Here is a 24,935-nt window from a genome sequence, read left to right as displayed (position 1 = left end):
TCATGTTTTCTCAGCTTTGATTATACCGGTACATTCACGAGTGGACGTTTCTGTGGCGAGCATGTGTACGAAACGGTCGGTGCAAAATGTAACATTATATTGGTTCTAGAACCATGTATAATTTTTAAAACATGCTTGGGGATGCTGAAGTAGTGTCAAATCTTCTTCTTTAGGTTTATGCATTGTGTATGGTGATACTATGGTCATTTCGGTTGAATTCTCTTCCCAAGCCCTGTTACACCTTTGTAAAACAATCCCCCCTAGCGGATATCTCCTAAAGTTCATCTGCACGCAGAACGTGATGCAAATGACAATAAACTACAGACAGGAACATCTAGCAAATGACACCTATGCCTATAGCTGGCCAATTTCGTATAAAGATATCAACTAATGAATTTGAGAAAACAATTCATTAAAGGAAGGAGAATATTCAGCTGTAGTCTTGAATCGTTTCCCACAAATCGTTAATATCATGTTGACATAATAACATGACGAAGTCATTTTTAACACTTGGGCATCTGGACTTTATTTCACAAAGTCAGAACACACACGTTGGAGGTATGTGCATAGCATTTCCGTTATTGTCATTGTTTGTTTCCGTGAGTGTGGTCTTTCATATTAGGATATATGAAATATGATTTACTATATCACTATTTTCACGATGACTTATAGGTCTACCGTAGGTCGATGACAAGTTGATGACGATTTCATGACTGTATCTATGACGTTAAATGTATGTATGGCACAGTTCTGTGGTGACGTCAGTTGCGCATGCCCATCAGTGGTTGTCCGTGTGCGCGGCATCCAGTGCCCGGATGTACTTCGGGTCTATCAGCAGAGGCATCAGCTTGTGTCTGAGGAGACAAATAAATAAAATAAATAATGAAACTTTATTGCATGTTCATTCCCCGGGGGGATAAATGCACGGATGTACAAAGTACAATGTACTAGAGAGTACTACAACAATAGTAATAAAGAAAGGCTAACATAAGGTCTAAGGTATACAATGCTAAAAAAGAAATATATATGAAGTGGTATAGATCTAAGTTCTAATGGCTTCTTCTCTCTTTTTGAAACATTTTGAAATATTCTTACATACTTCATTGATGGTGTCTATATTTGTACATGATATGATACATGTATATTTAAAAGTGTCTTCCTTTGATAATGTTTTACATTTTTTTGTCGAGCTTAATTGAACTGAACAGTGATTTACGTTCGTTGTCATATAATATAATATACAGTCAAGCATAAAATGCGATTCATCTTCAATACAAGAATTTTTACAGAATTTGCATAGTCTTGTAACGGTGTACGGCTACAAAAATGCACACACATCACATCTACACGTAAAATGAAAAAAAAAAGCCTGAGGCTATTGACAGGATCGTCCTGTCAACAGCAGGAAATACTGCACTGCTGACAGGATCGTCCTGTCAATAGCAGGAAATACTGCACTGCTGACAGGACGATCCTGTCAATAGCAGAAAATATTGCACTGCTGACAGGACGATCCTGTCAATAACAGGAAATACTGCATTGCTGACAGGATCGTCCTGTCAGCAGTGCCATTTTTGACACTGTTGACAGGATCGTCCTGTTGTAACAGTGGGGTTTATCCTCCGCTAACTGACCATGCTAAACGGTCGTGCGACCTTTTAGTGTAGTGGTTAGCGTTGGTGACCGCCAAGCGGACAACTCGGGTTCGATTCCCGGTTGTGACCTGCTCGCCCCTATCGGTTTTTACAGTGGTTCCCATGCCGGCCCTGTGAGTACTGGCACTGAGGATAAGTGTGGCAGCTCCAGGGATGTCGGACTCGGAAGATTCGAGGACGAATCTTGAAAGAAAAGGGGGAGTAGAGTAACAGTGGGGTTTATCCTCCGCTAACTGACCATGCTAAACGGTCGTGCGACCTTTTAGTGTAGTGGTTAGCGTTGGTGACCGCCAAGCGGACAACTCGGGTTCGATTCCCGGTTGTGACCTGCTCGCCCCTATCGGTTTTTACACTGTCAGCAGTGCCATTTTTGGCACTATTGACAGGATTTTTTAAATCTTCCATTTTGGGCTCTATTGACATGATTTCTTCTTTGTTTTCATTTTTTTAACCAGTCAGAAGGCATATGCTACTGTACTGCAGATTAGGCGTTTCACGATGGCGGCTATCATCACGTTAACAGAGTTATCAATACAGAGTACTCCAGCAGATATATGTCAAAACTAGACATGTTCAAAATATAAATACAAGCGAATTTCATGCATAAGCTGTCTGAAATACGAAGGCGGTTACATAAGATGAAGACAATAAAAAAGACAAAAAGAAGTTGATCTCTATCCATTATTTATTCTTTCAACAACTTCGAAATCAAATGGAACAAATTCCAGGAAAATACCGCTGGTGTGGCCGGTTCAGCTAGCCGGCCCGCTAACAACAACAGCCCCCTGGCGCGCGTATCCAGCTGGCCACCGAATTTTACCGGCCCCACTGGGCCCCCACACGTACCGGCAAAGGCACGCTGCAGGGGCCTGGCACGCTGGTTAGTGTTACTGGGGGCGGTTGTTGTGTTGCTGTTAGCACGCCTGACGGTTAACCCTGGGTGCCCCAGAGTCCGGCGTTTATTTGGCGATAGATTTCGGGAGAAACCGTATTTGTCCGGTACCATTATCCACTCAAACCCCTTCGTCCACGCGAAGCCCTCTAACGCCTCATTGCGCGAGGAGATAATTAGACCCAGTGTGCCAAGTAGGTCTGCCGGGAGTTATAATGGCTTCCCATGACTTTTACTTAGGAGATAGACACTCGCGCGCGGAGTGGCACCCAGGCCTGGTGGCACCCAGGCTAGCCCGACGGGTACCCGCCGGTGGACCGCTGTGTCATTCCCGCGGCGCCGGCTGTAACAGGCCTGGGCTGTAATGGCTAGCGCTTACTGTCGCCCCGACTAGCCTCTACCAGGCACCGTGGATCGCTGGAAAAATAATAGAAATTGGCCGAAATAAAGGGAATATATACCAAGGGAGTTAGCCGGCCAGAGAAGCTCCAATTGGCGACCTTGGTATATATTCCCTTTATTTCGGTCAATTTCTACTATTTTTCCAGCGATCCACGGTGCCTGGTAGAGGCTAGTCGGGGCGACAGGCACGCACTGCCGCCGCATTGCTTACGGGAGGCCAGGCGCGCGCTACCGAGCGGGGGATCAATGTATGCACGACTATCTGCAGGGGCCGCAGCGCAGGATCGTAAAAAAATGACCTAATAGCATACATAATAACACCTACATAAGACCTACACGAACCAGCGCCCACCCCAAAATTTCCAGTATGAAATAAAAATACCAAAATTTTACCGATCCTGTCAGCAGTGCAATATTTTCTGCTATTGACAGGACGATCCTGTCAGCAGTGCAATATTTTCTGCTATTGACAGGACGATCCTGTCAGCAGTGCAATATTTTCTGCTATTGACAGGACGATCCTGTCAGCAGTGCAATATTTTCTGCTATTGACAGGACGATCCTGTCAATAGCCACAGGCAAAAAAAAAAACAGTACACATTTTAACAAGAAACCAAGGTGAAATTAATTCAGCAATTAATTAATTAATTGAAGACACCAAGCTCTTCTACCTCTATTTGACTGATGTACATGTCCGTCAAATATAAAATTCAAGCACTACATTTTCTTACTAGTTATAGACATATCGTAATAGATATTAGGTATTTGTCTATTACATTTGGTAACGGGAGGGGGCACAAACCGTTGAACATTATATTGTTGTTTTGTGTGCGCACATGGCGTAGCAAAATAAGTTATGTAATGCTAGTAAAAAAGAATCGTGACCCTAGCATGTCCAGATCGCGAGATATCAAAACCGGAAGCACTTTCTGCAGTATCAACAAAAGCCGTCAGGGGGCCCAAAATCTAATCACTTCTAGGTCTCATCAAGACCTACCCACCTATCAAGTTTCATGACAATGCATATTAAGCTTCTTGAGTTATGCTGTTCACAAACGGACAGACGGACAAACGCTACTGAAAACATAACCTTCTTGGCGAAGGTAATAACACAGCAAATCGCCGGGATAGTAAACCGTCTTAACAATCGTGCTGTTGGCGAGTTACCTGATAGGGAGAAGTAGTAAGAGCACGATGGGGAAGATCATCTCCAGATAGGGCATGGCGGACAGCCCGAGGCCGCACAGCACGGCCAGCTGTAGCACCTGGCAGAACGTGAACAGGTGGATCTGCGCTAGCGGCACCCGTCGGATGTAGTGGTTGGGTGGGTACGCCGACTGTGGGAGGGACAGAGAACGGACTCAGAACTAGAGAGGCCGACATTTGCTTGGGAGGAAATACAGCATATTTCAGTCCATCTCCCTCAGACGCAAAAGATCGCAAAAGTGGACTATTCCAAACTTACCCCAGTGCAAAACTGGACGACTTACGTGCAACGAACGTGGAACGGGTATAGCACTTTTGGCTCCTTTTTTGGCTGAAAATAGCCATTAAAGTCCCCCAAATGAGTCATTTGGGAGTGTTGTATGCCAAATATGTGACGAATTTCAGATCATTTGGTTGTAATACCAGGGCTCAGGATCCAAAAATCCATTTTTTGTCGAAAAATGCCCAAAAAAACCTTCATAAAAATTTTCAAAGCCATGTATAAAAAAAAAAATGAAAAAAGGCATGGGGGTAATGGCTCACTCTACCTCCATGCCAATTTTCAAGTCATTTGGCTAAAAAATGATGGAGTTGAATCCATTTCACGAAATGGCAGGAGAAGGAGGAGGAGAAGAAGAAACATGAGAGAACACAATATATTTCATCCGTACCATGTGGTATGGACTGAAATATAATGAGGTTTGTTGTTTGATTAGGATCTCTACAGTCCAAGTATAGGTTTGGCCTTTGGCTTGGGCTTGGGGTGTTTTTTTATCGGGCTTTCTTTTTTGTATCGGTATCTTTTTTGTGCCGCCCTTGGCTGGCGTTTTGAATACTGTCTCTGAAATGGATACTGCCTGACCAATTTCATACTCTTTGCAGCCACCAAAAGATATGCTTGGAGATTATAGGATCTCCAATAGTGTTACAATTCACACTTTTTCTGGAGTCCGCAACAATACAAGAAATAAAAGGTAACTAAATTCAATATAAAATCGGTAGAAAGAAACTTAACAAAACCAAAGGTAAACTTAAAAGTGAGCAGGATCTAGGAGAGGTCAGAGGTCAACATAAAGTAACACATTCTGGGTGTTGCATGAAAGAAAATACAAAAGTAATAGCAGAATTATTATGATTATTAAGCACTCGCAATACACGGAGCAAATGATGTCGCTGGTCAGCAAGGAGGCAGAAGAAATGAAAAATGACATACATGTGATGAAAGCTCCTTGCTAAGAGGAAAGACGCCAGACACAATGTGTAGAGCATACGGCGAAAATGGAATCAGGACGACTCGGACCATTACCAACTCGACCCATCGCAAATTTGGTCAACTCGGCCCACCGCCAAATCAACCATGTTGACTATGAGATTTTTTGAAGTACCAAACCGCCGGTGCTTGGGCAATCAACATGATTTTAAAGAGACTGCGTTTTTTTTTGTTAGACAACTTCGAACTGTAGACTTTGAGTTTTTTTAAAGTCAAAACCCACCTGCGCTTGGGCAATCAACATGGCTTTAACCGAGACCGCAATTTTTGTTCGGTGTACCGGAGAGCGACTACTTTGCCCATCGATGTGCCTACCACATGATACTAGACGGATTCATTTGTTCACAGTATTTTAGTACAGTCTTACTTTGTTTCATGGCGATAATTATGTGGCTGTTGTACCGATTACTTCAGTAGAAATATTCTGTAATTGTAAACCTTCAATGAACGTCGTTTGTTGACTAAGGACTAGCGCTAGTTCTATTCGTTATACCTGTGGAAAAAGAAAGAAATTACATAAGTTGAATGAGCTTCTTATTGAAGAACGATGATATTTGTTTATTTTGAACATTGACATCGTGTGGGCGCGTGTTTCTGCCTAAATTACTGTCTCCGGCGTTGGGCCGAGTTGATCAGCGTAACACATAAAGAAGAGGTTTATTTACCTGTTCTGTCATGAGCAACACGAGTCTCTCGTAAAACTGATTCCCGCTGAATGAGATGAGAGCGAAGAAGATGAAGAGCCCGTTGAGGACAGGCTGGGTGATGTAGTTGAGAGGAGACGGGAGCAGCAGCAGCGAGAGACCGATGAGGGTGTGTGAGAGGATGGCGGCTAGCCGTGTCTCACGTACTCGTACCACACTAAACAGTCAAGCAAACAAACACGTTAAAATCTGATGTGTCCCGGATTGTACGCTATTTTAAACGCAAAAATGACCAAGTGTACATGCATAGACGGCGTTACCCAATAATAATCTCCAAGCAGAATGGATACTGTCTGGCCAATTTGATACCAGTACTGACTTTGCGGAAGTATATGACAAATTCGTACACTTCGAGGGATTTCTCTCCCTTTCCGTAGCGGCACCCCTTAGTGTCCAAGCAAGTTCATTTGGGGCCAGGTGACGATCAAATTGTCCACCCGAGTTACCGTTTGACCTAGCCTGGGTGCCAGACTGTTACCAGGGGCAGTCTAGCTCCTAAATTTTACCAAAGACACCCCCTTAGTTATAGGGACAAATTAGACCCCCATGTGCTGACTCTGGGATCGGGGCTTGTGGTTTCCCCAGCCGAAGGGAGTATCGTGTCGAGCCGGGGTCTGGCATCCAGGCTACAGTTGACCACGGAGGCAAATTTGATCGGTCCCTACCCTCTTCCCCGCCTGAATCTGCTTGTTGATTACATATGACTCACATGGAGTACAGCCTGCCCTGGTCCACGCGGTCCTCCACGTCAGCCAGTGTGCGCACGTGTAGAGGCGAGTGTGGCAGCGTGCCGTGCAGCCAGGGAAAACCGAACACGGACAGGATACCGTTAATGATGCCGATCACCAACAGGTCCAGGTTGTACGCAGAGCTCTTCTTCAACCTGAGGTCAAACACAGAGGCTACGTTTGGATGGGGTTTGAATTTATTGGAATACTTATGTCAGGAACAGATAGCTTTCTTATACACTATAACTCTTGCTCTCGCAGACCAAAGAAAGGTAGATTCAGTAGACGACAGTAAGTTTGTTGGCCTTTATGTTCACATGTTCCCATTAAGGCATCCAATGCAACTTCAGGGCGGCAAAACTGGGATTGTCAAAGTCAAATTTTCTGCTCATTCTTTTAATGTAGTAAGTTGAATGGATCCTATCCCATACCATACTGATATCTGTGAGGCAATAATGCGATGTCACCGGCGGAAAAAAAGTTGCTTTCAAAATTGTTTTGTGTTGTAGGCTGGTTCTATCTATTTATTGGTGGTACCAAGAAATAAACGGACTCCTCGCGTATTGAACTAATGACAAAAGTGTGTTAAGAAATGGTAGTAAATGTCAATATCAGAGAGATTTCCTGATCCAGAATATGTTGTTTTCTTGCTCTTTGTCTTGTAATTGCATTGGATGCCTTTACAGTAGCCAGAAAAAAGGGGTGAAATACTTGTTCGCTGGACTGTTGACGATAGCGGCTGTGATGTTCTGGTCCATGAAGAACAGGAGAGACAGACAGAAGCCCAGCCCCATGGCGGTGACGACAGCAGTGGACGTCAGACTTCCCAACTCTACCGGCACGAACAGGGGACCGGTCTGAACATCGAACCGCTTCACTGCACAGGAACACAGAAGAAGAACTTTATTGCGCAACAGATGTAGCGGGTACAACGTATGGCAAAATATACATACATAGTTTGTGGTGTTAACATACACATATGGTGGTGTTGAGAATATCTAACAGTTCTACTAACTGTAATAGGAATCTGGTCTGCTTCATAAACAACGTGTAACAAAAGAGAGACACTAATTATACTAATCTAACTCTATTAATACAATGTGAAATTGTGTCAGGAATTAATTACTGTACGTTTTCTCGTTTTGTCATTGAATTGTGTATAAATTGGCCTTCATAGGTGGAAATGTTGACAGGGCATGATAGTAACATATAAAATACATCTGTCTTTGTATGAGGTAGTGTTATATTGGTCTTACATGTAATATGTTGTAACAATTTTCGTCGGTTTTCATCATAGGTTGGGCAATCTATTATAAAATGTAATTCGTTTTCAACGCCTTTATGACACGTGGGACACAGTCTCTCATTGGCTGGTGTGTTACAGTGGCGACCTTTTTCAATTTGCAAAGAGTAGGCACTAATCCTAAGTTTTGCAATGCTGACATAGCCGGGGAAATGGTCAGTGCGTTAGCTAGAGCTATAATCTCCAAGCTGCCCTTTTGGTGGCTGTAAAGACAGTGTCAAATTGGCAAGGCGGTATCCATTTGCCAGACAACTATATTGGATACTGTCTGGCTAATGGATACAGCCTGCCCAATTTCATACTGTCTTTGCAGCCCCCAAAAGATCTGCTTGGAGATTAAACTAGAGCCAAGGATGCGGGAGTAGCGGAAAGAGTCTTCGTCAGTTGTAGTAGCGAAGAGTCTGACTCAGTTATAGTAGACAATGACCAATACTTACGGCTGACCATGCTGAACACATACACGCCCATGAAGGAGTTGAAGATGACAGAGACTGGCAAGGAGTAGTCGGCGAGCAGCTCGCGTTTGCTGGCATCAAGGTAAGGGCTGAGGCGGAGGGAAACAAAGACGGGATTCTAACAACAATCCAAAGGTTTATCAGCAACGACTAACTTCGTATCACCAACGAAGAGATGATCGGCTCAGACGTGCCTGTTCTGAAGACACCAGATGGACATAGAACACTCGTGAACCTTGTTTATCTACCTTGGCGGTGACAACTGTTTGGCATACTTCAGCCCACGTTAAGGCCATGTTAATTTGAATGTGTGGATGGCAGCTCTGGGAACCCCAAAACTGATGCAAACGTGTGAATAAAAAAGTTTGGCAAAAAAGTTGCCTTCATTATGAAATCTATGTGGCCACGAAAGTTGAACAAATGACTAGAGCATGGTATGGCGAATGCTAGTAACGGGTTCTTCGCATTCATTTTCATTTCTTCACATTTCTTCTTTTCCTTTGGAATTGATTTTGGCATTCTACGACATTAGTATCATTTTCCAACATTTTGTGGGTTTTGCAATTGACAGCATATATTTGCTCATTTTGCGCGCGCGTATGTCCTTCATATAATGAAATCAACATGGTCTACCTGATAATCAACTTGAAAATATCTTCGTATCAGTGAAGACAATTGAGAGAAAACGTACAAGTTACATGTGCGAACCTGTGAATACTGTTATACAGCATCATGCCCAAAGCCACCGTGCCCAGGAGCAGCAATAAGTGCAGCAAAGCCTTGTCCAGTTGACAGCCCGCCGCAGCCTCGCCGTAACCCTCGCCTTCAGACGTGGTCACGTTGTGGCCGCAGTCCGGACCGATGTTCTCCTGGAAATCTATCAAAACCATTTTTTTTTCGCAAGAAGCTCAAAATTGTTGGAGAAACACTTACAAATATGGGAGTTATAAATCCAGAATCGATGTGTTTCAAAATTGGTTTTTCCTCCAACAATGGTAGAGTGAAAAGTCATTGTTTCTGAGCGCGGGAAGGATCAACAGTCCCAGTCGATGGCTAGCAAGAAGGTTATGTTTTCAGAGGCGTCCGTGTGTGTGTGTGTGTGTGTGTTTCTGTATGTAAACACGATAACTTGAGAAGGCTTAAACATGGATTGTCTTAATATTTGGTACGTGGGTAGGTATTGATGAGACCTCGAAATGATTAGATTTTGAGCCGGCTTCTTATGGTACTGCAGCTGAACTTCCGGTTTCGACATCTCGTGATCTGGACATGTTAGGGTCACGAAGTTTGGATGGTGAATAGCTCTTTTGCTCAGGAAGAAGCGGCATTCGTTTAAACCCCCTAGCTGCTTGTTCTGGAACTGCAGGAGGGTTTCTTAAAAAATCTTCGAGGGCGGATAACTCATGAACCGGTAGACGGATTATCAAGATTTTTGGTATGTAGATAGCTGAAGTAATGCTTGACACAATTAGATGACAATTATGCAAATCAGGCTCTAATATGCATAATTAATGAGGACAGTTTACAAATCTGTTGATTTAGATAATAGGACTATTACTTGACATATGTGATATATGTAATTCAGAACGAGAGGACCTTCGGCAAATATTGATTATGTAAATGACCTAATTTGCATAATAAATGGGAAATTGTTGCAATTTCATAATGATAACTGCCATGAATTTAATACTTGACGTTACCGCATTTGGAAGTTAAGTGAAGGTGAAAATCATTGAACATGATTCATTCAAATCAGGACCTCATTTGTATAATTTAGGATGATATGATATAAATTTTGCTTTTCCGGTGAATCAGCCCAGCGCGAGAATAAGTATAACAGGCTCGCTGTATTTTAGGAGGCTTCTAAAAAGAATGTAAACAAACTGTGGTTTTTGTTCGGGTATCTTCGGCAGTTTTCCAACACGTTTTTTTTCGGCGCAACGTCATAATAAACCCAGGTAGGTTTATATAGCGAAAGAAAATGTGTAAAACAACGATGTTTAAAATAGTGAAAATCTTACATAATATCGTTATAAGATAAAATGGTCATTAGGTGGAGAATATGATCAACTGATATACTTTACGCAAATAAGGCTCTCATTTGCAAAATCAATGAGAAAATTTATAATTCGGAAGGTTTAAGATCATTTGGCGAAGGTATGATGTCATGGAACTCTTATTATTAATATGCTAAGGTCATGTGTGAGAGGCCGGCCGATGTTAACTATATGACCAGAACCTCGGAATGGACCTATAACATTATTACGTCACAGTTTGTTTACCTGTTCTAAAGAACATTTTAGAACGGTCAGTTAAAGAATAAAGATCATTTCAAAGTTTTCAAAGTAAGGTATGTCTGATTTTTGCTGCGTCTAGTTGTGTTGACACAGCATTACATGCCGTAATGGGTGATTTACTTGTGACAGTAGATGAAAGTAGTACTGTATAAAGGCCTTATATTAACGCAAACACACACTGCGCTACGCACCCCTGTACAATATAAACATCGATTGATCGGCATTCATTGCGGTAAACAAACTGTGACGTAATAATGTTATAGGTCCATTGTTACACCAAAGGATGCTAATACCAGTTAAACAATACAGATGTAGACTTGTTAAATGCTCTCAATATGGTACTGGTATGCTCGATACACACGCCAAGTCGCTATACCTAGCAAACCTACCGTGGATGAGACTCTCTAACGCCGCCGCTACTTTCGTGATGGCGATGAATAGAGAAAAGATCTCTTCGACACATCTAAAACGAAGGACACTGTGTTACATAGGCGGAAGTTACATGTGTTATTCACGAACGCATAACGTTCATGTCCATCAAATAAATAGATGGAAATGATGAGAATGTCTGTCATAGCAGGTAATATCCGACCAAGCTGTCAATATTAAAGTCAATCGTAAAATAATGTGAATGAACTGCAAAGTCGAAAGCAGGAAGCAAAATCATGCGGTTATACATAAGAGTGCACAGTCAAGGTGGGTAAATCAACTATGATGATTGACGGTTATTGCAGTCTGGTAGAATCCACCCCTCTGCGGGCTGAATAAATAGTAGAAATCGGCCTACTACGGAAAGTAACTAGTTAACTGGCCATTGGAATTAGCCGGCCATAGAGGGTCCAATTCGCCTGCACGGAAATAGGACCCTCTATGGCAGGCTAACTCCCCTGGCCAGTTACATTCCTTTTTAGGTCGATTTCTGCTTTTTATTCAGCCTGTAAAGCAGTCTGATGTCATCGAATAGAAATGGAGCAAATTCAGCATGACTTCACCACATTTCACGACATGGCAGAGAAAGAAGGAGAAATACATGGGAAAACAATTCTTTACATTGATATAACTATAGTATGAAGTGACAACAGCTGGATAGCTATCCTTTACATTATTGGTTGGGATTTTTGATTGCGTAATGCAAACTGTTGATTTTCAAGATAAAAAGAAGCGTTTGTGCCCCGCATTCCAATGCTGGAGCAGGAAAGTTTTGCATACCTACCAAAACACTTGAATAAAGTTCATACTGTCAATATGGCATGGCTTTGTACAGGTGTTAATTGAGTTGACCCAGTCAAATCCGAACAGCCAATTAGAAAAGAGAATAGAGGAAAGCTGCATTCCTATTGGTTGTCTGCTCTACATGCCATTCTGATGACTCATGCCCAAATGTGGTAACACCTGCTATAGTACATTTTCTATAACACAGCCAAAAAAGCGGAAATAAAACCATTCTAAAAGCCTGTATCACAAAAATGAAAAAAAAAAACGCCTGGGGGTATTTGCCCACTCTACTTTCATGCCGAATTTCATGTTATTTGGTCCAAAAATGAAGGAGTTCAATCAATTTAAAGAAATGGCAGGAGGAGAAGAAGAAACGTGAGTAAAAACAATATGACTTCACCACTATAGTGAAGTCATAACAAGAACTGCTATATACCTGGTGGTGTATTTCATGATGCGGTTGGCGCCCACCAGGGCGTACAGCAAGACGAAGCCGGAGCTCCACAGACCCACACAGCCGAACATCGGCAGGAAGTCCACGTGCAGACTGTGTGCTATCTCGTAGATAACTACGCAAATGAAAACACAAACAAGAAAATCAAGATCAACTTCCCACGCATGTAGCAATGGACCTATCACATTATTACGTCACGGTTTATTTACCTGTTCTAAAGAACTTTCTAGAACGGTCAGTTAAAGAATAAAGATCATTTCAAAGTTTTTAAAGTCAGGTATGTTTGATTTTTGCTGCGTCTAGTTTTGTTCACACAGCATTACATGCCGTAATTGGTGATTTAGTTGTGGCATTAGACGAAAGTAGTACTGTATTAAAAGCCTTATATTAAAGCTAACACTACACAAACACACACCGCACTACGCACCCTTGTACAATATTAAGTTCGATTGACCGGCATTCATTGTGGTAAACAAACTGTGACGTAACAATGTGATAGGTCCATTAGTCTGGTAGATACTTGGTTCTTGCTGTAAAAAGCAAATGTGACAAAATGGTCGACAGCTAGAATAACAACAGCAGCGGCAGAATCATCTGTGCATCATACAGCAATAGTCACCTACTCTGTGTGTACAGCGCCAGTGGTGCTGTCGTCTGTAGGATGATGAGCGGCTGTCCCGAGAACAGGGCGTAAATCAGCCCTCCTAACGTCTGGGACACGATCACCTTCCGCACATCTGATGGGGATAGATAGATGGTTGTTCTGTTACAAAGTCTATTGCAATCGGTAAAGTTAAGATAAGACGTACTCATATAATCAGTGACCTGACCACAATAAGGGCAAAGTTGCTTTCATGCCTTGCTGTTCTCGATCCACAAGTTTGCTGGTACATGCTGATATATCAGCTATTCTCTCACACGGAAAGCTTGGAAATAATGCGAGGCTGTGTTTGACCAAACGTTTGTGACGCACGTTTATCAAGGACTGCCGTATATCAAGAAGTGCCTGCACTCAAGGCTGAAGCTACTCTACTGACTTTGTACGCCTTGGTGAGGCAGCCTTTCTATCACTCCAGTGCCTTGGGCGAAGGTCGACAGGGGGATACTGCGCCTGCTGCTTTAATCCCCCCCCTTCCCCCCTCTTGCCGTACTTGCCCCCTCTTTTTTATGTAAACATCTTTTACATGTATTGTTACGGTCACAACCCGCCGTACGTGCTTCTGCGTGCTGTCTACGTGCAAAAACGTGGGCAAACGTAGGGCATCCGTGCGTGGTGAGTACAACCTCCGTACGGAATCCTACGGATTTGGGAGCACGCAGACACGCCGTAGAACTTTAAGTGCATGTAAAACTTTTTCTACGTGCGGTCTGCGGATTCACCACCCGTGCGTGCGAGTACGAGCGACGCGCGTGCCCCGTACGTGCCGTGCGGAAGAAGCACGTGTGAGTACCGCCTCGAGTTCCTTACGGTAAAGTTGCAATCGCACAGAGATCGTACGTTGTAAGCACGTACAACTCACTTACCACTTGCGCAACGTACGATGCACGCAACCGCTCACGGCCAGACGTAACGTGCAGACCACACTCTTACACCTTGCGCAACCGTGCGATTGACGTGCGAGTGACGTGCGTCGACGCCACTCCTTTCCTACGTTTTCAGAAAAAACGTAGGTGACGTAGCCTCCAAAAAACGTACGGACAAAAAGCACGTACGGCGGGTTGTGACCGTAGCTTTAGTCTTTATCTTATTTTGATGTGTCAAGTTGGCAGGAGTGGGCACTTGGACAGTAACCTGTAGGTAGCTTCACATATCCTTTTTCTGTCTCCTATGTCTGAGTCTAAGTATTAAAGGTCGAAAAGTTAAAAAAAAAAACGAAAATAGTTAAACACTCTAGACTTGTTGTTCTTGTCTTGTTCGTCTTCTTAATTTGTTTAGACCCTGATTAAAACCGGGAAATGTTGTTGAGTACTTCCTCACCTATCATTCCGTGGGTGTTTCTGCTGTTCAGGGTGCCGAACGCGATAGACGGGAGGAGACAGGCGAAGTACAGGAACACCGTGGCCGAGATCAGCTTATGCAGGGTGTGACGTCCCACAAGACCTGCAAACATGCAGCATGAACGGAATGTGAGATTTCGACACGGTTTTGACACACGCCATCTTTGTAGGACTTGATGATTGCGTTTTGTGAACAGTAGATGGTTTGTGAATTTAGTTTAAAAAAAAATCCTCTCTTCACACCACCATGATCGTCGTGGTGTACATTTTGATGTCACCTGCACCTTTTGGCGACGCCTCAGGATCGAGCCTAATGATATATTACTGTGTACAGTCTGCAAGAATTCTAGGAATTGTACAGGGATGTTTCCACGGGCATGCATAGTGTTTTAGCACAATAACTCAAGAAAGTATGGATACTTGGTCTATAGGTGGGTAGGTCTTGATGAGACCTAGAAAGGATTAGGTTTTAGGCCCCGTGGTGGCTTTTGTTGGTACTGCAGATACCACCACCGCCATGACAATGTATTTTTATGTTGCCAGGCTTGTTCAAGATAGAAACCAATGACTGTGTTTTGTCATCTAAACCATAGACCATACATTAGGGGCAATAGTAGGCAATATATAAGATATCTTACCATCTTTGAAGTCACTGAAGTACAACGGTGCCCGACGTTTGATGTCGTTCCAGACGCCTTTGCCGATGGGGCATCCTTGTCGGTCCTTCGTTATCAATAAACATAAGGTTTATTGCAAATACATGCTAATTGCAAGCACAAACAACATTTAAAAAAAGAAAATACAATGGTAAGACTACGTCCAACGTTATACAGCATTTTAAAACATGTGGTGCTTGTTTTGTTGGGTTTAACTTCTTCTTTTGAGGCAGTGGAAGACGAATTTACTCACTTCTTGTATATATATTTTTTTCTGGCAAAATCGTTATCTAAAAGAGGAGCCACATGGTGAAACAGCAAAGCGCCATTTCTGTCATGGGTTGACGTAAGAATGAAAATCAAAATGATATTCGAGAGCAACCATGATTTGAAAGATTATGGTGTGCTTAATTTTTTTTAAATTTATGATTGTTGTATTCTATTGTCATTTTAAACTTCTGCGTACGTGTAACATCAGAGGATATACATGTATTGAAAAACTGTTCCTCACAAACCTCCGGTTTCTCGAAAGAAGCCAAGGATTCTGAACTTCCGGTGTCCGCTGCGCACTCTTCAATCTCGCCGTCCTTGCAGTACTTCAGCTCCACCAGTCTCAGCAGGTTCATAAACTCCACCTTGTCACGGCAGTCCAGAAACTCCTGGCGGATCTCGGGCTCGTGTAGCAGCGTGGCGAAGGTGCGAGCAGTCTCCAGGGCGCTGCGGGTCGTTTTCTGGGACAAGTACCAAGTTCATTAGCCTGCGTTAAGCCCCAGTCACACATTCACGAATTTTTGTCCTCCCAAATACTAGCCGAACGCATCACTCACTATACTAGCCGAACGCATCAGTAGGTCGGCGCAAAGTCGACTGGTTTTCGTCGAATTCGGCTGGGACTCGACCATAGTTGGATGAATTCAGCTAGCTGTAAGTCAGCACAACACGAGCTAACCATATTGGAGTAAGTCAGAAACTTTCGGGGTGTGTTCAGGGGCCAAATTTGGCTCAAAATCAAAACTCGCCTGGTGTTTGGGGTCAATGTCGGGGGAAGGTCCTAAATGTGTTACAGTGGCTTTACCTTTTCATATCAATCATTGATTCATTGTTTGTTAAATAAGATAAATTGTTTTTTCTCGTGTATTCTATCGATCTCTCCAAAACACACATCCCTACCTCTTCACTAGGAGCCAGTACGATGATGATGAATCTGATCTCTTGACTGGTCTCTCCCAGGTTACGGGGGTGTTTCAGCCTGGCGATGGACACCTGGCGTTTCTTCAGGTTCTTCATACTGGCGCTGAGACACAAAAACACATGGAAAACTAGAAACATGGTAACATTTGTAAAGCAAATGCATAATGTTTACCTTCTCGTGTTCTGGTCTTACAAAGTACTGCTCTGTTTTATTACCTCCATGACATGTCATGGAAGTTATATTTTCAGTTGCGTTTGTCTGCCTGTCTGTCATTCTGTTGGTCAACAAGATAACTCAAGAACGCCTGGATAAATTGGTTTCATACTTGGTGTGTTGGTAGGGTGTGACAAAAACTGGAAATGATGAGATTTTGGGCCCACTAGTGGCTTTCCTTGGTACTGCAGCGTAACATCCGGTTTTGATATCTCGCGATCTGGACATGCTAGGGTCATGAATTTTTAATCGTTAGCTCTTGTGCTCGGGAAGAAGTCACGTGAGTTTGGGCCCCCTAGTGGCTTGTTCTGGAACTGCAGGACGGTTTGTTTTAAAATCTTCGAGAGAGAATAACTAAAAAACCGGTTGACGGATCGTCGTGATTTTTTAATGTAGGTAGCTGAGGTGATGTTTGGCGTAACTGAATTACAATTATGCAAATCAGGATCTAATTTGCCTAATTAATGAGGAAATTCTATAAATCTGTTCGATATTAGGGCTATGAAACACTTGTGACATGTAATTGAGAAAGACAGGAACACTGGCAAGTATTGATTATGTGAATGAAGACCTAATTTGCATATTTAATGTGAAATTGCAACAATTTTATTGTGGTAACTGCTGGGAATTTAATACTTGCCATAATTGAATGTTCAGTGAACATCACTAAACGTAATTTATTCAAATCAGGACCTCATTTGAATAATTTATGAGGTAAAGCTAGAATAGCCTTATTTCTTAAGATAATCCTGTCATTGGGTGGAGAATATGATGAACTGATACGATATATTATATGCAAATGAGGCTGTTATAATTTGCATAATCACCGTGAAAAAAATTACCATTAGTCAGTTTGGACGGTTAACATGATTTGGCAAAGGTATGTCAGAGGTCGTGCTTGCATATAACCTACAATATCATACGTTGTCCATGCCAAATGATAAGGATTTCACCAGTGTGTTGCATGTTACTAGGTTGGGGCCATGTGAATAATTTGCATAAAAATTTTGCTAATGAGCAGGATTGTAAATGTAAGCCATTTACATTTGGTCATCACCATGCATAGAATCTAAGATTTACAAAAGCACTTCATGGAGATATGAGGTCGCCGAACTCTATATAGTTGTTACTCAAACACATTTATAACTATATGGCACTAGTAACCCGTCTCTTGCTACACCATGTAATTCAACACCACAAGGTGTCTGGTACAAAACTAGTTACCATGGTGACAGCTGTCTGGTCCAAGTTACTGACCTTATGCGTTTGGGACTGAAGAAGAAAATTAGCAAAAACATTTTTTTCTTCTGCGAAGGTAACATAATCATATAGCATGGAGACGACGCGTGGCACTTCTAATCAAGACAGTACAGTGTTGATTTTATTATATGGATGACGTCCTCTTGGAACCCCCAAAACTCATGCGAGTGTGCGAATAAAAAAGTTTGGAAAAAAAGTTGCCTTCATCATGAAATCTACGCGGTCATGAAGGTTGAACAAATGACGCAACACACAGAGTATGGTATGGTGATTAACAGACTCTTCATTTTCATTTCTTTGCATTTTCCTCTTTCCTTTGGAATTGATTTTGGCATTCTACGACATTTGTATCGTTTTCCAATATGTTTTTTTACAATTTACAGGATATATGTGCTCATTATGTTTACCGAAGGAAAACATATTGTTTTTGCTCCATTTCCATTTCTTCTCCAAACACTAACCTCTGACCTGGCCAATGGCCTCTTTTGTTTACGTCTGTCACCATAGTAACTGGTGTCGGGTTACACAATGTGACACACACACACAATGTGGCAATTTCATTGTAGGCATTTAGACTCCTGTCACCATATACATGTATGTGAATGTGTTTGAGTAAGAATTAACAGAGCAGACCATATCCGAAGGTAAACATTATGCATTTGCTTTGCAAATGTTACTTTTCTAGTTTTGCAACTGCTTTGTACAATTTACAGTATGGTCGAAACCTTTTTCGGGGAACGGACGAAAAATCATTCGTGCGCGGATGTCATCCATATAGTAAAATCAACGTCATGGCCTTATGATTAGTTTTCAAGATGTTCTATAGAAATTTGTGCAAGCAAAGCAAAGAGGTACACTTACAAGGCGCATATCCAACTCTGGTCGTAATCCACACTCCCGTATTCCGTCTGACTGGTCCCCTGCACTGTTCTGTTGAAATGGTGAACTGTAAATGAAAATGTTTCAGCTGAGTGCCTTCAAAAAAGGATGGGTCTATGTAAATCTAGGACAAGAGGTGGAAAGGCGATCTTGTGATTAGAGTTGTTGACTCGACATCAGAAGGTTCTGGGTTCGAATCCCTGTTCTACCCTTGGGATTCACTAACCACCTAGGTTCCTCAGTTGACTCACTACCAGCCTTGCTGCTGCCTGGCTGCCCCGTCATGCACTTTTGCATCCCCAATAAATGAGAGGGTGAAAGTGGGTGCCTGGCTTCGGTTGGGGACATCCTATCGGACAGGACGTAAATCGGGCCCCGTGTTTCAGGAGATAGAGCGACATCTTGAGCATGTTAAAGATCCCACCACACTCATCGAAAAGAGCCGGGGCCCTTCCCGGTGTGAGTCTGGTCTCAGTGTTGACATATATGCATCATGAAGAGATGAAAGTCACCTTTATGTCAATTTCTTCCACATGTTATGAATCATGATCATAAATAGATAAAGAGCCTCACGTGCATATATTCGCCTACGTACGTACGTTATCATTTCTGTGCTAACAGTTTGTTACACACCTGAATAAAAGGTTGCATATTTCTGCCAAACACGTATTGTCTACGGTTGATAGTTGACCCTGGACTGACTATCATTCATAGCCCTGGGTTTAAAGCAAAATTACATTTTACGTAGAGCAAAGTATATAATTATAAAGAGCTTCACGAGCACATATTCGCCTCTACTTCCAACTCTAACGTCAGTAGTTTCGTACCAGAGTCGTGTGTGAAGAGAGCGGACAGTGCCTCCTCTGGGCTACAGTCAGGCTCCTCCCTCAGAAGTCCCTCCACCATTCTCACCACGATACCAAACAGACTGGTCTCCGTGATGTCCAGGTCCAGCGACACCATACTGAAGAAACTGTCCACGTCTCTGCTGGCTTCGTACTCATGGCGGAAATCTTTCTTTGGGATTTTCTGGGATGAAAACGAACATGATCAAAAATCAAACTTTATTGCACAACAAGGAGGTACAATGTATGGCAAACTCTTCAGACGTACTACATGTCAAACCGATACATCCTCTAAGGTCTATAGTAATGTTGATGCATATGTATCAAGACTAACACTACAATATTCCATATAAGACTAGAAAGGCCGACATTTGCTTGGGAGCAAATACAGCATATTTTAGTCCATCTCCCTCCCACGCAAAAGTGAACTATTCCAAACTTACCCCAGTGCAAAACTGGCAAAGGTTCTCAAATAAATGAATTAAATAGTAACTATATGAGAACAAAGATGCAAGAACAAGTACTTTGAATCTCGAAAGCTTTACTAGTCTTATTACAGGTATGCAAATACTAACAATGATGAGATTTGATACATTTTGAAGGTCTTAGGCACATAAAATTGAATTTGTGGGTCATTACGCACCACTTAGGTGCAATGTGACCTCAGGTAACCCGCAATGGAACACGTGTTCCATGGATGGAACCAGCCATTCTTTAGATAGAACATGGAACGGGTTCAGCACTTTTGGCCCTTTTTTGCTGAAAATAGCCATTAAAGTCCCCCAAATGAGTCATTTGGAAGTGGTGTATGCCAAATATGTGACTACTATTCTGTAGACACACGTTCAAGGTACCCTTATACCGAATTTCAGATCATTTGGTTGTAATACCAGGGCTCAGGATCCAAAAATCCATTTTTGTCGAAAAATGCCCCAAAAAACCTTCATAAAAATTTTTCAAAGGCATGTTTCAAAAAAATGAAAAAAACGTCTGGGGGTATTTGCCCACTCTACCTCCATGCCAAATTTCAGGTCATTTGGCTGAATGATGGCTGAGTTGAATCCCTTTGACTGTTTGGCAGGAGAAGAAGGAGGAGGAGGAGAAACATGAGGGAACACAATATATTTCATCCATACCATGGTATGGACTGAAATATAACAATACATGGAACATGGATTACATAATGCAAAGGAGATCTATGTAACTACAGAGTACAGACTAGGCTCTATGCTATTTTGAGTAACTGATACAGCATCATATATTGTATGAAATATGGGTTTATATGATAATGTACATCATTGTATGATTTTGTTTAGTAAAGCATTAGATGTAAACTAGAAAGGCCGACATTTGCTTTGGAGCAAAAACAGCATGGCTTCACCCACATTTTACGACAGGTTTTCACCGATTTACAACCGAAGAGGCTCCTTTTCCTGGCCAATACTTGTAAAAAGGCAAAGTAATTATTCCTATTATAAGTATGTGTTCATTTAACAGTAAAGTAATTAAGGAAACAACCAATCAGCAAACAGGGTTGCACCTGCTGCCCATATTTGGGCATTGAGCTCCTGGCCCAAATAATGCGTTAATCCAATTAAACCCAGCACCCAATCAGCAAGAAGATAACAACTGCCCTACGATCTCAAAAGCTGCATGCCATTGGCGGTTGGTCTCAGTGCATTCCTTACTGATGATGTCATGCTATACAGTAAGTATACTTGATAATTTCGTATAGAAAACAGTCAAAAGTCCCAAATTATACAATTCTAAAGGGGTGCATGCCAAGAGTTATAATGGGTGTTTGTTGGTAGATATATAAAGCATACCCATACCGATTTTCAGATGATTTGGGTATAATACCAGGTCTCCAGGACCCCAAATGTACAGATTTTGTCGGAAAATGATAATCAGACGAGTGTAATGTATCGATCTGAACCGTGAGCCTACCTCATGAGTTGCAAACATCAAAGTTATCTCGTCCTTACTGATCCGATCCGAGGCATCTGCGTCAAACAAAAATCATTCGTCACATGTTAAGCTGGTGTGTTACGCCGAAGGGCCGGCTATACAGATACAGATACTAGTAAGGAAAGCGAGAAGAAACTCAAGAATCAGCAAAGATAAAAAAAATCGTTTTTTTATTTTCTTTTGAGGCAAGGACACAGACTCAGTCATACTAACAATATGATGAACTTTTCTGCACAAAATATGAAAGGCGTTTGATATGTCAATGGTTAAGATTTTACGGTAACGAAAGTACGTACCATCATCTTCACTGTCTAAGGTGTAAGTCGAGAAGGCCAGCGATTCCCGCTGACCGTCCGTCATGTCCGTTAGGGCATTTCCGACTCTCCTTTTCCTCAGCTGAATAGGTAATGTTCCAGGGCGTTATTGAATGAATGGATGGATGAATGAATGAATGAATGAATGAATGAATGAATGAATGAATGAATGAATGAATGAATGAATGAATGATTTATTCAATATAAGAATCTCTCTCAGCCTAATTTGCTGACTTGCGGGTTCCTTACCAAATATACAAAAGTAACATTCTTTCCGTCAGCACTGTAAACATAGAGACTTTGGGCAGCTTTTAAACCTAAAACGAACATGTGGCAGCATGAATACAACTGTATAAAAGGAAATCATTAAGTAAATGACTTGACTTGACTTATTTGGATCCACACTTAGCTTACAATAAATGTAGCTATTCTTCCTGTGGCCCTTCAAGACACACATACTGATACAACTTTAAAAAAAAATATTTGTTCACACATTTAAAAGACGTATTATATCAGCCCTATATTGACGACACAGTTCCTTCCTGTGACGATGACAAAAAACTTAACTGACCAGATATGATATAGGTGGATCGATCTGTATCTGTTTGTTCAGCATTTAACAGTTCTGAGTTTGTGTGAGCGTTCCTTGTGTTCTTGCCGTGATCATGCCGGTCATCTTTGGAAGAGTTCAGGGCTATTCATTTCCATCGTCTTACTTACCTTTTTTTTCTTTTCTTACTTTTTTCCATCGTCAAGTGTCAAAAGACAAGTCAAGTGTCCTGCTGACCATGCATTTATTGACAGTTGGACACCAAACGAGACGTTGTGCTAATTCTGTGTAGGTAACTAATATAGTTACGTTTTACTTTCGTACCGTTTTCCTCCGTAGTTCGTTGTCCGACCCGAAACCGAGAAAGGAAACTGTGGATGGTGTGTTGTGTAGAGGTCTTGGACGACTTGAAATTGTAGGCGCTTCTCCGTCTTCTGGACCAGGCGTGTCTTCTACTCTGAGAGACTCTCCTGTCCCTGGGGGTTGTTCTAGATATTCGGAGACAGTCAGAATCATAATCAAACATATATCCTCACGATTTTAAAAAATCACTATTCAAAATACAACATAGCATTACATGATTACACGTATCTATATCTATCTACGAAGGTTGACAATCATTCATGACAATGAAACAACTTTCAACAATGATTACAGTTAAAACTTCAGATACAACACAAAAAGCTATTAATCCCATCAAAAAAAGACAAGAGGATACAACAGCAAGGCACCGCTCTAAATTGTTTGGGGAAGGAATGACTTACAGTGAAGAAGGAAGAACAGTACCGGTATTTACATTCGCACTCAATTACATTGTACATAGTCGACTGGACAAAATAGGTTCGGATACACTCATATCCCGGCCCGTATCTTATCGTATTCTCAGTAAGAATACGCGCATATACGAGCGGATGACAGAATCTGGACAGTGTGCCCAGATTCCGTGTCATCCGCTCGTGCATGTTCGTATTTTTAACGGAATACGACAAGATACGGGCTGAGATACAAACTAAGTTTAGCCAGTGGTGAATGTTAGAAGTACCTGTCCGATCGTCGTTACGGCTTTGGGCGCCGATGGCTGGAAGGGGAGGACGGTCTAGTGAAGTCACCGTAATCCGTACTGGACCAGCAGGGTCTTCTTCAACCTCCGATGGATCCATCATATGTATGACACTGCTACTTCAGGTTTCTTTATCTTGTCGTCTATCAAGCCCTTCTACTAAGGTGATGTTCAGGCACACCAAGTTTGGCTACGGATGTTAATCCTGCCTTGAAGTTACATCTTACTTCTTAGGATGAAACTTAGCGACTGTTCTGAAATTTTCTGTTTACAGTAGTGATGACCCTTGTGACGAAGCCCCTATGTAACAGCCGTTGTTCCTTATGACGTTGAATGTTCGAGCAGAACAAAGAACAAAGGAACACCTCTGATCTAAAAGAAACCTGACGTCATCATTGACGACGCACCAGGGACTTCTTGGCTTATTTCGTTGGAAAATTAATACTTTATACTAATGTGGTGAGTAGAGTGGCTGAAAGTAAATTTGTTTTTCTTTCACAGGTGGTCAAGAAAGTATCCTTCGGGGATACCGCACGACATTGAAATGACGATGAAATTGATTGGGTTGGAAAATCCATTGGGTGAAAGTGTAAAGTAATGCTTATGACAGATCACACAAGAGATAAACCTTTAAGTCATCGCCAACTTTTATTTCTTATGCTAGTGGCCGTACAGTTGCAATATGCACGTTGCATGATAAGGGATTGCCCGTATTATTGCCGTTGTATGATGTAGAAAGAGGCTTCGTACCCCTTTATAGAAATGGGCGATTCCACGACCTTTGCCCTACTAACCCACATGTGACCGCCAGGTGACTGACCAGTAGATAGAATCACTTGCACTTCCTTGTTGTCGCCCGTACGTGCATACTCTAGCAGTATAAAAGGAGATTGTGGTCTCACAGGAATCAAAACTTGTGGAGAAAGAACAGTTTGTATCGTCAAACACACTTAAGGTAACGTTTAATATCTCACATGTTCAGGGCTGCTTGTGAGCTTCTGCTAACGGGTTACGTTGCATAATCATGAGATTTTCGGCTGTGACTTTTGATATGAGAGCAAGGAGATTTAGATTTTAAACCTCCTTCAATGGTGAGAGCTAGTGATTATGTCCAAAGAAGTTGAATATAAATGCCAGTCTGTGTGTGTGGCCTTATTACTTAATGACTTGACGAATTGCTTAATCTTAATGACTTCACGGCTGTGTAGAAAGAGTAGAAATTTACCAAGAGAGAGAAGATGCCGGGAAGTTGGACCGCTAGAGAGTCCAAATTCCACCCGGGTGCGGCAGACTGTACTCTCTAGCAGTCCCCTGGCATGTGTGTTTTTTCTCTATTTGGCCAATTTCTGCTCTTTTCAGCCTGGTAGAGGCTTAAGTGTCTTGCCTCCAGGAGTTTCTGGGACGCCCCCCCCCCCTGCC

General features: G+C 42.2%; 2 protein-coding genes across 2 annotated transcripts in view; one reads left to right on the top strand and one right to left on the bottom strand.

Annotated features, from left to right (window-relative positions):
* Window positions 1-517: 517 nt before the first annotated feature.
* LOC109470826 (sodium bicarbonate transporter-like protein 11) lies at window positions 518-22,933 on the bottom strand. Its single transcript, XM_019769916.1, has 19 exons — window positions 22,781-22,933; window positions 21,889-21,988; window positions 21,572-21,627; window positions 19,607-19,808; window positions 18,762-18,846; window positions 16,406-16,529; window positions 15,751-15,966; window positions 15,218-15,302; window positions 14,560-14,682; window positions 13,205-13,318; window positions 12,564-12,696; window positions 11,302-11,375; window positions 9,324-9,492; window positions 8,598-8,704; window positions 7,569-7,734; window positions 6,839-7,012; window positions 6,091-6,286; window positions 4,117-4,286; window positions 518-854 (listed from the first exon to the last, which is right to left on the bottom strand). The coding sequence occupies exons 2-19, from the start codon at window positions 21,950-21,952 to the stop codon at window positions 779-781; spliced, it is 2,334 nt and encodes a 777-aa protein (XP_019625475.1). The 5' UTR covers window positions 21,953-21,988; window positions 22,781-22,933; the 3' UTR covers window positions 518-778.
* Window positions 22,934-24,359: 1,426 nt separating this feature from the next.
* Window positions 24,360-24,935, top strand: part of LOC109470810 (peroxisomal NADH pyrophosphatase NUDT12-like) — a 6,187-nt gene continuing 5,611 nt past the window's right edge. The window contains exon 1 of the mRNA XM_019769887.1: window positions 24,360-24,471. The gene's annotated coding sequence lies outside the window, so the exon portion shown is untranslated. The remainder of the gene's footprint in view (window positions 24,472-24,935) is intronic.

The sequence above is a fragment of the Branchiostoma belcheri genome, unplaced genomic scaffold (genome assembly GCF_001625305.1).
Source record: "Branchiostoma belcheri isolate BF01 breed outbred unplaced genomic scaffold, Haploidv18h27 scaffold234, whole genome shotgun sequence".
NCBI classification, from domain to species: Eukaryota; Metazoa; Chordata; class Leptocardii; order Amphioxiformes; family Branchiostomatidae; genus Branchiostoma; species Branchiostoma belcheri.
Note: the sequence above shows the minus strand (reverse complement) of the source record. Positions and strands in the feature narration are given on the sequence as shown.